The sequence below is a fragment of the Cydia strobilella genome, chromosome 21, assembly GCF_947568885.1.
Source record: "Cydia strobilella chromosome 21, ilCydStro3.1, whole genome shotgun sequence".
NCBI lineage: Eukaryota > Metazoa > Arthropoda > Insecta > Lepidoptera > Tortricidae > Cydia > Cydia strobilella.
The window spans coordinates 6,840,707-6,853,985 of NC_086061.1; the positions used below are offsets into that span (position 1 = coordinate 6,840,707).

Below are 13,279 nucleotides of genomic sequence, written 5' to 3' on the forward strand. Positions count from 1 at the left end.
TTTTTTTTGTAATGGGATTACCTCGTTATTTTTATGGTTCATACCTTTTTTACTTATATTTTAACAACATTTTGCTTGAAATAAACCTTCTGTCAGTTTACTTGTTAAACGGCTCATAAAAGACATCTCGGGAGTCGAGACTCGATAAGCTGTGACAGACGAGCATACAGATGTATAAGTGATCCTATAAGGGTTCCGTTGTTTTTTTTCTGTTTATAGTATCACATAATAAATAACCGAGTAAAGTTTGATTATAAGTCCGAGTTAGAGGTTACTTTGGGAATTAATTGTATCGAAGCGAAGTGTCATAAATAATAATTCATGTATCGGAAGCTATGTTATGTATGTTTTTTAGTTTTTTGCGGTACTAACATTAGTAATTAGATTGTAATTTTTTGCTAACCATGTATGGACCTTTTAGTCTGAAATAATAGTACATTTCGATGCTAGTGCGGAAAGTATGTCATTACTTCACGAGTACCGAGATATCTTGCCACGAGCCATAGGCGAGTGGAAATACTCGGGACGAGTGAAGAATGACATTTCCGCACGTGTATCGAACGACGTTTTTTAATACAGTTGCGAAAAATAAGAAAAGCAACAAGTAAGGAACAGAATTCGAAACTTTTATATTATTAATTCTGTGACATCATTGACAAAGACATTATGAAGAAGTGTTTTTCTAGCTTTTATTCGACTAGAATAGATTTTGTTATTATTATTGAACCCACTTCAATGAGTTTTTTTTTTCAAATGCATGTTCTATAAGACAAAAACAATTGTAAATATTAAAACATTGTACTATTATTACCTAAATATCGTTATTTATGATTATTTGTGTATCGTATATTTATAAAAACAATATCGAATGTTGCCTTTGGAAACTTAAAACATTCTTGCAGTAAGAAAATACACCTCTTCTTTGACAGGCGTTCTGTTCCATTCAGACAACTTATTAAGAACGGCTTTTCAACATTAAAAAATAAACGTGTTATAATGATGATGAAGAGGTAAGTAATAAAATATGAAATATGCATATTTTTCGTATTCTTACATTAACAGTTGGTTTTTATGTTCATTACGACGTTTAAAGGAAACTAATATTAACACCCATCAATAAGTAGTCATGAATTGGAACAAGTAAAAATTTAAAAAAATTGGAAAAGTAAAAAGCACTAGTTCGCGAAAACCAACTTTCCGCACGCTAAACAGCCACGAAAAGTAGCACTTTTTGAGCAACTGTGTTTTAAAAATGATTTTTATTTTTATTTATCTATTTATGTTATTAAAGATAATATAGTCAAGAACTACATATATTTTTTCCACGTCTACGAATATCAACGCCTCTTAGAAAAACATGATCATATAAGGAGATTTTTCGCCTTCTGGCTCAGGGAACCGCCTTAAAAAGGAGATATTTTAAGTTATTATCATGATGCCTTTCTTTTCTACTTACTTCGTAAGCGTCTGAATTTCTAGGTAACCTGTTTCTAAATATAATATATTTTTTACAGTAACCGCACAACAATAATATTACAGTAATGAGCATGAGACTTTGTAGTGTAATGACAGTACAGTAAAGGTGAAACGGTAATAATAGTGGAGGAAAGCAATTGTAACATATGTATGACAAAATGACCGCGACAGTATATAATTCAAGTTGCCGATAATTGGGTAAAACGGGTAATTCATGTTTTATCGTAGTTGACCTTATCTACTATCTACCATAAACCGCAATTTTGTTTATTACATTTTTCATCGCAACGGTTTTGTATTTTTATATAGTAAAAATGTGATGTCAACAGAATAGACAACACAATTTAGCCGTTTAAATTTAGATTTTTAGGGTTCCGTACCCAAAGGGTAAAAACGGGACCCTAATTACTAAGACTCCACTGTCCGTCTGTCTGTCTGTCACCAGGCTGTATCTCATGAACCGTGATAGCTAGACAGTTGAAATTTTCACAGATGATGTATTTCTGTTGCCGCTATAACAACAAATACTAAAAACAGAATAATATAATTTTTTAAATGGGGCTCCCATACAACAAACGTGATTTTTTTGCTGTTTTTTTTTCGTAATGGTACGGAACCCTTCGGGCGCGAGTCCGACTCGCACTTGGCCGGTTTTTTAAATAAATAATTCAATTGCTATTAGTAGGTTACGCTACAGTAACTTTTAACTATAGTATACTAAATAGCAGTGCCCTATGGTATTCGTTTGATTAAAATGAAATTGAAATCTATGGCTATATATCTAATTTTAACTAATCTAGCTAACTAGCTTACGTAGTATAAAATTAATAAATACAAAACGCATAATAGTAAGGGCGTCTTATAAGTACATCCAGAATAGCCGCTATACACGCTTATTGGATCTGGTACACCCCTTATTATGTGCATTATATTTCTAAACACACAATACATTGTATCAGAACGGCTATAGCATTACAGTAATGATCATGAGACCCTTGTAATGACACACTGCGGCAGGTGAAAACGCCAAGTAATGATAGTTCACTCATACGGAACATACGACAAATTGTATTGCTAGTAAATAAGCGTTTGTGGATCTTATTTCGTTGTAATAGGGTTTATGAATGGTCATTGAATTGTGTCAAAACGAACCAGTTTATATATGATCGCCGATTATACGTTGTTGTTACGGATCCAAGGGCCAAACTTATACTAGACATGCTAAAGTATTGAGTTCTAAACAAATGAGAATAATGGTCTATCATTTATAAAACAAAAAGACGTACAAACTATAGTTTTCCCGTGACATACGATGTTTTGTAAGAATAATTGCAATGCAGTAACGAACGAGAGAGTGACTTATTATAGTTACTTTCAAGAGAGGTTCGAGTGGGAGGTGATAATTTGGGGAAATGTTAATGTATGTAGTACCTACTATGTTTGCAATTTTGTTACCAATTCTTAAGTTAAGGCGTACTTCCCATGAAATGATAAGCAGTTATCGTTGCCTATGGGCAGGGGTGTCACAGGTAAATTGCTGACTCATAAGGGTTTTTAAATGATTTAAAAACTAAGAGTTGTATTGCCTTAAATACTAAAGTAATGGAAATAGTCAAATATATAACGGTTCTAAATCAATGTGTCTAGACATACTCGTGACACTTTTCAATTTACACAAAACTGTATTTGTCCCAGTTACATGACATGAGTCACATTTGACTTTTGAGACAGGGAAAGCGGAAACTCTAAAACGTTAAATCTTATAGGTACCTTATTAGCGTCTTTTGAGAAACGTCTCTCCTTTTTTACCAAATTAATGTAGAAGGTAATTATGTATTTTTATGTGTGTACTATCAGCATCAATTATAATTGACCATTGGCCATTTCATATATCTATGCCATTGGCGGATCTTAAGTATTTGCAATACGGTATACGGTTGTCAGTTAACATCTTGGACGATGGTGCGTATATCTTATGGCATGTCCACTCTTTTCACCACTCTTTTCGGATTATACGAGTAAGATTGGCAGAGATTAGGGTTTAATATTAGTATTCAAGTAAGTAAATTCTAATACAGGTTGGCCCAAAAATACGTTGACAAAGTTTTTTCTAATTATTTTATGAAGTACTTACGTAACTAGTACAAGACTTGTGGTCAATCTTAGAGACAGGGGCCTGTGCTACTAAACACAAAAGTGTAAACGTTCTAAAAGCAACACTTACCAAAGAATGGGTAAAAATATCCTTGGAGGAGCTGCGGCATATCGTTGAAAATTTTAACAAACGTTTGCGTTTGTGTATCAAAGCGATAGGAGGCTATTTTGAAGACAATTAATTTTTGTTACATAAAAAAGACTGTAGTTTTAATTTTTAACTTATTTTATACTAGTTACGTCAGCACTTAATAAAATAATTATAAAAACTTTGTCAACGTATTTTTGGGCCACCCTGTAACTTGTATAAACAAATCACGAATGCGGTTTAAATTTGCTATGTTCCATATATAAACGCACGTTTTTGTCTGCCATCTCGAGGTTAACTGGAGCTGTCCTTACAGGGACTTCTTTAGTCTCTTTGTTGGCTTGCTTTTGTTTTAATTTCATGGACTTCTAAAGACGGACTTGACCAATTAGAACGTTCTTTTTTCTAATGATTCTTTTCCTTATTGAGATATAAATAAATATAACGGCCTCCTCGTCGTGACCCTGCCTATGAAGAAGGAGATCCGGGTTCGAAACCTGGTACGGGCATTACAGTATTTATCACAGATATTTATTCCTGATGGCTGTTTTCTATGTATTTAAGCATTTATCTACATACCATCAAGTACCCACAACATAAGCCTTATTGAGCTTACTGTGGGACTAGGTCAATGTGTACACAGATTGTCCCATAATATTAAAAAAATAACTGAAAAACCGCAAATGAAGATGTTCAACAATACGTGAGGTATATAACACGTATATAATTATGCATATCAAATGTATATTTAATAAAAGAGACGATGTAAAAAGTTGTAGGTACTAATATATGTAATAAACTTGTTGATCATACAAATTACTAACTAAAGTGGACATAGCCACGCAACGTTTTGATATTCTGCTAGGTCAATAGATTTCTGACGCACTTACTTGCAAATATCGTTTCACAATTCCATGTAAAACATAAACAAGTCCAGTAAACTAGCACAAAATTAGCACAATAGTGATTTGGTGAATTTGAAAAGTAAAGTATTCAGCAGGTCAAGCCATTAGGTCGACAACATTCACGTGCTCGCCTATTGATTCGTTCATAGCCCAATTTCTGACACTATATTTAAAGTGTGACAAAAGGAAAAATGCCGTAATATGTAAAAGTAGTAACGTATACGAGAGATCATTAAAACTTTTGGAATATCTTTATTTTTGGATTATTTTCGCCAAAGTTTTTCCGGAGATTATCCTAACAAAAATGAGGAAACTACAGTTAGGTACATTAAGTGTTAGTAGCTTGAAATCCTGAATGTCGACTTGTGGAATAATACTCAATAGAAAACATATAACCAGCAGCGACGGAATATATGGGTGGATCAACTTTTTTTGTTGTTATCCTGTCCCGCCAGCCTGGCCACAACAGTAGCATAGTTTGTTAGAAGAAATGTTATACTACATTCTACTAATATGGTAAGTAGACGACCCATTACGGAAAGGCCTTATAACTGCCATAATGATCTATGTTTGGTTATTATAAATACCATATAACGGGTTTTTTTAAGTTACCCATGCAACCGTAACCATGGCAACGAGTGACAAGAAAAAGTTAATTTACTTATCCATACCCATAAGCTCTAAGTAAATTATTGTCTTCGAAAAAAAACGGTCAAGAAACGCACAACATTTCACTTTAAGAATTCAATTGTGGAATCTTTCCCTTGCTTAGGGTATCAATATTAGCACACAGGGTTAAACAACAACTTTGCACCCTTGAAAACAAATTATAACAACTTACTGACGTTTATCATCCGCTACTATTGATACGGACGGTACAAAATTCGTTTAAAAATCGACTAGGTCAGGCCATTTCATCACCAACTTTCTCGAGCTAAGCCTATTGAGGTGTAGCAGCAGATTCGTTCCGTCACACAGCCATTTCGGACTATTGTAGTTTTTGAACGGACATTGTGCAAGTAAGGAACAGCGGTTGGGATTTGCATTTGTAAATGATTAACATAAGTATCGTGTGTTTAGTATGGATGTATTGTGTCTGAGCCCTTGGAGTCACATTAAAGAACAGCAGAGTCCTTTTTACTTTAAGACATTCTTAATCTGAGGTATTAGTTTCACGGATACGTAAAACGAACAGAATTTATTTAACTGTGTACTACTTATTCGATATTGGCTTTGATATTTCATCAGATACATTTCGGCGCCAACAATAATATGTTACAAACTATGTGAGGTGTGCAATAAAGAGTATTGTATTGTACAGTCATTTACAGATAAACAATTCTTCCAGTTATACTCATATTTAAAAATCTAGAGTTTGGCCCAGGACTGTCTCATTATAAACATAGACAGAGATATTCATACTGTCTTTGTCTTACGTTAGTACTAGCACCCAAAGAAAGGGACGAATAAACTAGTTTTCCTGGTTCTTACTGACTGACAAGTTATATTTGCCAGACTATAACCAATATTTGGTTGTCCAATAAGGAAGATTTTGAGGGGAGGGGCAACTATACAAATATCATCAGCATTTATAATATAACAGAAATTTGACTTAAAATAACAATATTGTGTGTTATACTTATTAGTGACACTTTCGCCAAAACTCGACACACTTCCTGTCGCTAAACAAATTGTAACATTTCGTGCCGTTTGTCACACATGTCCTTTTTAGGATGTGCTAAGTCTTTGTCACATAAACTTTTCAAATGTAATTGTAGATCTAAGAGTTAATACGTAAGGTTGAATTTAGTATACACTAAAGAAGTAGTATTTGAACTGTTCGAATGCAAATAAGATATTTGAACGAGGTTATTTTTAGGCGACATGTCAACAATATTACTCTTTACTTTTGGTTTTGTTAGACAATGAACTAAATATGTCTGTCTGTCTGTTTATGTTTGCGATAAACTCAAAAACTTCTGAACGGATTTTCATGCGGTTCTCAAAAGTCGATAGTGATTCATAAGGCAGGTTTAAAAGTATAATTTGTTTAGTTAAACTTATAAACATCTGTGAAAATTTTAACTGTCTACCTATCACGGTTTATGAGATACAGCCCGGACGAAAAGTGGAGTCTCAGTAATAGGGTCCCGCTTTTACCCTTTGGGTACGGAACCCTAAAAAAATGGTCATACCTCTGATACTTGAAACAATACCTATGCTTCTCGTTTTTGCATTAGATCGATTTCATTCAATGGAAATTTTCTTGCAGTTTTAAGCAATTATGAGGTTCTGAGAAAATACGAGTATCGAGGCGAAATTCATTGTTTACTTTGCGTGTCTAATATCACTATTAATTGTTTAATTTCTAGTAATTGTGTCGATGCTTAGGTTTCTTTTTCAGAATTATATATATGTGACGTGACGGTTTAAACAAAGTATATGTACTAGGTATTTGTAAGTTGTACCACATTGTATTTAAGGATTGTTTTTCTATTGCATCTTTACGCCGGTGGTAGCTTATGGCCAACCTAAACGATTGGCAAGTGACGTTTTAAGACAAAAGGTACTACAAGTAGTAACAGTAAGGACTATTTTTTGCTGTATTTTTACGCCGGTAGAACGTTGAATTGACAACCTAAGCGCTCGAAGAATACTCGTCGTATTTTAAATATAATTTATATTCATTTAGTCTTGGTTACAAATTCATTTACGTTAAGACACTGCACCTAATACTTAATCTTTCTGATTTAACCCATTGGTTGACTGGTAGAGAATGCCTTAAGGCATTAAGTCCGTTGTACCTTCATGTATTGTGCAATAAAATTTAAATAAATAAATAGAAATAGGTCAATTGAATTCAACGAAATGAGAACAAAGTCTTGTTTTACCATACATTTACAGTAAGTTTTGTGAAAGATACTAACAACATACGACTTGGGTCTGCGGGAAGCGTTTCGTTATAAAATTTTAAGTGGGTCACACGAATACAAAGGTGGTCTTTGTTAATGAACACCCTCTTTTATATTATTTTTTTATATTGTAATTTTGATATATTCGATACTGTAAATACTGTAATATTTTGTATCACATACTGTACAATAGTATCATAGCGTGTACTGTGTAACGTATTATTATATTCTGTTACTATTTTATTTTACTTGGCTCTGTATTGCTATTTAAAAAGTTAAACGAATATTGCATAGCTGTTGGAATTCTTTGTATAAAAAAAAATTAGGTCTTTTGCCGCCTGAGGCCTCAAGTAGTCGGTAGCGACCATCCCTGCGAAGGAGGAGGACCTCTCGAATCCCGTAAGGTCATTTATTTGTGTGATTATCATTTGGTGTTATGATTTAATTTACCGAAACCGGTTAACACAAAACAAAGAGGTTTGTTTGTTCTTTGGCCCTAATACGTAAGCGCCATTGTCATCGTTTCTTGAATATAATGTCTTTGTCTCAGGAAATCAACATATAAGTAAAATGTCAGTTGAAATAGTTACATGATTCGTTTACCTAGAAGTAGGGAATATCAGAATAGTGCCTTGAGGTGATTGAAGTAACAAAAAAATCTGTTATTAAATAAAAATAAAAATCCTTGAAGTAGTTTTCTTCGTTTAAAACAGAAATGTGTTAAACTCACGTTCGGTCAGAGCATTTTTTATTATAATTTATTCCACATAACTTGTTGCATTATTAAGCAAATTAAGATGTTGAAATTTGCACCTATATAATCCTAGTAATTCACTCTAATTTAACAACTAAATTATAATATCAATTACATTTCAATACCCCACAAAAAAACTTACACCACATACCTATTAATACAATTCAATGCAATTTGTTACCAGTCTGACGCAAGACTAAGACGGAATAACTTTCAACTGCAAAAACCGTTACATTCTTATAAGATAATAGCTTCTAATGTAACTCATAACGTGATAATATAGCACTTAAACTTAGTGCCCAAACTACCTGGTGCAAAAAATGACAAAAAAAGCTAAGGCCAATTTATTATGAAGTCGATACTCGTACATAGAATTAATAAGATATTGCTTAGTGATAAAAAAAGCATTGACTTTAACAAATTGCTAAGCGTATAATTCCATATTAATAAGGGTTCTAACGGGCGTTCATATTAGCTTGTATTTGACTCTAATTACTCAATAACAAAATAAGATTCGTGGTTTTCAAACAAAAAATGTAAACATAACTTGATTTTGAGCATACTTTAGTAACGTATGATAAAATCTAGTTCTAAATAGACTAGCCATCAGATAAATTGATGTTGTGTCATAAACATTTAGAGTTTTTGCGTCAGTCCTGTTTTGGTAGGGAATTCACAGGCCATATGTTGACCTTGGTAAAAAAGAGACAGAAGATATATGGTGGTCATTAAGGCTTAGGCCTTTTTTCTACTAAGGCGTATATTACGTGGCCTGAGCAGGTTTCTTGCACAACCATTTCGAGTCCTTACTAGTATAATAAGGTACTTTGGGGTAACTCCAAAGTGTTTTTAGAATAGTCGTAGTAGCTTAAATGTTGTTGTTGTTTAATATAATATTTCATCACGGTATCGGTAATTAGATATGTATTTTATTTGATTTTAGAAAAACTTGATTTTTCTTAAATTGAGTTTGTTTTGGAACCGTACGAAAAAGTTTTAGGCATATTTTAACTTGGGTAATTTACACTAATTTCGAAGTACTTACTTTGAAAGCTTTGAAACGGTCGTTTAGCGTATGTTCTAGGTACTAATTGTTGTAACAATATTTAACAAACAGCATATGTATTGAAGACATAACACACACATAACAGTTAACATAAATATACCGATGTTAATACCTATAGACAATCAAAATCAAAAAATGCGCGGTAAAATAGTTTATATACGATTTTCGTAATTACCACAAACCACCTTATTATAAATGCGAAAGTGTTTTTATTTTGTATTCTCGCAAATAAGAAATGTGGAATGGCTAGGAAGGAAGACAGCCAGTAGCATGGGCCGCATTTTATACCAAAATCGTAAGTACCAGATTAGAATCAGCTATTGGCTAAAGTAGGATGGCATTTCTATGAAACTGGTATTTATTTCATGGACACCTCTATATATTTTTTGTGAAATGACTGCCGGTAGGCAGGTATATAGTATTTTTACAATATTTGTAAAATATTTTTTATTGAGTAGGTAGCTGATTTTTTATGATAGGTATTTGCGCTTCTAAATATGCAAAAACAAATAATTAAGTAACCTATATGTACAATTGTACATGACATGACTAATTATTACTAGCCCTGAATACTTAAGAAGCAGAAAAAAATAGTGATATATATTACCTATAATTAATTAACTAGATTTAATTTAGAATGATTTTACCTTATTTTGTATTTTATACGTAATATAACTGTATGTAACACGGAAATATTTACGCCTGAGTCATAAGTCATAGTTATTGTGAAATTTACACCTTTGTCATTATTAACGAAATCATTTTTAATATCGTAATTTAGCATAGGTAAGTATGCCACATAGTTTACTTAAATCAGTACTATGATTTTATGACAAAAATACTGAAATGCAAGGCTTGAAGATTTTTTGTTCGGCAATCGTGTGACGAAATTACAATGCATAATTAAAAAAACATTAGCACGAAACAAAAACAAAGTAACCTACATTAAGTACGCGTTATTTTTTGTTTTACTATATTCCATAGTATTGTTGTATTTTTATACACAGAGTACCTACAATTAATCACACAATCCTAATACATAAGTGTTACGTTTGTTTACTATTGTGGTGTTTAGAATAATGGTACCATAAACACCATAATAATAACACTTCACCTAAGGTACTGATCTTAGCTGAAGTGTTATTATTATGGTTATTGGTATGGTTAAGTTTCAAACAACTCAGATTTATACCTCAAGTGTTGAAAAATGTGTAAAAATAAACAAAATAGAAGGTAAAGGTAAACAGGTATTCCCATTCGTCAAAAAGGCCTACAGACATAACAAAACGCATTGCGTTGCCCTATTATTAGCACCAAACGTCGTCTAAAAACACAAAAATATACCTTAATTCTAAATGCACTTACGACCTTTCTCTGACAAACGTTAGAAACGAAGATGTAAACAAATGACTGCCTTTGTAGAAAGGGCGTAAGTGCAATAGGCTGTATAAGAAAAATATGAGTGACTTACCTTTATCGCCCATGAGGGTTTTAGCGGAGGGTGCCTGGCCGAACGGTGCTTTAGGCACGATAGCGGCCCCTTTATTCTTCTCAAATAGGGCTTTACGCTCCCTAAGGGACATCTCTGCTGGGTCCTTAGCCTTTGGGCTCCCAGCTTCGAACATAGCTGCCCTGGATAGAACTGAACTTCTATCGTTATTCGTTTTTGGCGCGAAGCGTTTGATAATGGGAGAATCTTTTGTTTGTACACAATTAGTTTCATTATTATGATTTTCTTCAGTAACCACCACATTATTTTCTTTGTCTTTATCACTGTCACAATTTTCCTCCACAGGCGGCGTGGGGGCTTTATATTTTTTTATTGAAGGTTTTTTTGTTATCGCCGGCTTGTGGGCAACGGCGGCAGCCATGTTGGGGGTTGCAGCTGCACTGGGGGTTGTCGATGTCCGCTTCGGCTCCTGTCGGGTGCGATCGGCGGTTTCCGTGGTGAAATCGTAAACGAGCCGCGATTGGCTGGCCGAGACGCGGCGGTAGCCCTCGTGTTCCTATGATTGGACGGGTGAGCACGTGCTTTGGCGTAGTTGCATTGTAAAGGTGTTGTTTTTAATTGATCGTTGCGTTTTAGGACCGTTATACGACTATAGAGGTTAGATGCGTGAGACGCGCGCCGAGTCGGACGGTCAACTGACGCTTGACGGAGCGGAGTCGGGAAGCAGAAGTTAATTTCAACTTATGTTAAGCGATTAAGGGTTAGGTTCGCGTACACACGTGCGGGATGCGTACAAATTATAATATTTTTGACATGTTTAGCTACAACATGTGTCATTGGCAGTGAACTTAGAATAAAGATGATTTGTTATTGTTATTGCTTAACGTTTCGACGTAAGTAACCCTTTATAGGTGTGCTAAATTCGCTCCTATAGTGGGACAGTAAAAGTGTAAGTATTTAATGTACATCTAAAAAACGGACAAGTGCGAGTCGGACTTGCCCACCGAGGGTTCCGTACTTTTTAGTATTTGTTGTTATAGCGGCAACAGAAATACATCATCTGTGAAAAGCTATCACAGTTCATGATATACCGCCTTTTTTACCCTTTGGGTACGGAATCCTAGATAGGAATTAACAGATATCTCATTCGTAATTGAATTATTTTTTAGAGCATCGTTAGTAATATTTAATAAATATTGGAACGACTTATAAACTTATAATCGACTTTATAATTATTATTTTTACAATTATGACTAATAAAGGTAATCTATCTTCTTCAACTAACAGCCTAGTACATTACTTTTCGTTAAAGGCAAGGTAAAAAGTTACTGTGAAGTGAACTGAGCAGACGTAACCGCTGACACGTATAAACACGGAACTACAAAGCGTAACAGCTACCACGCCACTTTGGCAGTAGCACCCGACTTTCAGAATATCGTAAACATAGTGGAACCGTTTAGAAATAGAGCCTTTGGTCAGTTATTAGGTTTTACAAACGGAAGAAAACGTGGAAAAAAGATGTTTTAAATTAAACTAGCGACACGCCCCGGCTTTGCAAATTATAACCTAAACCTTCCTTAAGATCACTCTAGTCATAGATGAAAACCGCATGAAAATCCGTTCAGTCGTTTTTGAGTTTATCGCGAACATACATATACAGACAGACGAGTACTTTGTTTTATAATATGTATTGATAAGAATTAAAGACGTATGCATTATGTTACACATATTTTAGTACTATATCTATTGCAAATAAAGATTTATGATTTATTTACGATTTTATTTAAGGCGAATTGCACCTTTTCAGTATTTTACTACGCATAATGAATGAATTGTATGAATTGTATCTCTTCATTCAGCACAAAACGCGGAAAGCAGTGATTTCGAGCTTCCTCGAAACTCAATAGTGCTAATGACTACTTCGTAAAATATTAAATATATTAATAACGGGTCACTCGCGTATTTAAAGTCGAAAAACGCTCGACATGTTTCACTCCGTACCGAGGAGTGTCACCAGGAGCTTGCGTGAGTGACCCGTTATTAATATATTTAATACGTCTGTTTCACGGAAGTTTTGTTATTAAAATTACTTCGAAAAATGTGCAAAAAAGACGGTCAAAGGTAATGTGCCTCCTATGTGTCCCGTTGCCAATTTAAAGGGGTATAACGTTAAATATAGCGCTGTCATCCCATAGTGATCATCTACAGAACTGTCAAACTTTTTATCCAAGCTAATTTGCTATATTGCAGCCACAGTACTAATAGACCCTGACTGTAACCGTATATGTCTGTTTCTGTACAACGTTTTCTATCGATTTTAGAACGTCATTCGATACTTTCTATTCTACCCTCGCTAAGGCAATCAACACTTGTCTCGTATCTTTGTATTTTTTTTCGCTAGATGGTAAGTATATTAGGTATACGAATTTCATTAAGCTGATGATGTTATAATGCATTTTTTCCATATTAAACTG

At 34.0% G+C, this 13,279-nt stretch overlaps 2 protein-coding genes across 3 annotated transcripts in view; both read right to left on the reverse strand.

Moving 5' to 3' along the window:
• The window catches only part of LOC134751146 (anillin), a 38,511-nt gene extending 26,871 nt beyond the window's left edge, over positions 1-11,640 (reverse strand). For both annotated transcript variants that reach the window (XM_063686506.1, XM_063686505.1), the window contains exon 1: positions 10,827-11,640. In XM_063686506.1, the coding sequence (XP_063542576.1) occupies positions 10,827-11,226 (400 nt within the window). In that variant the 5' untranslated portion in view covers positions 11,227-11,640. The remainder of the gene's footprint in view (positions 1-10,826) is intronic.
• The window catches only part of LOC134751149 (retinol dehydrogenase 13-like), a 109,826-nt gene that overhangs the window by 26,985 nt on the left and 69,562 nt on the right, over positions 1-13,279 (reverse strand). The window lies entirely within an intron of this gene.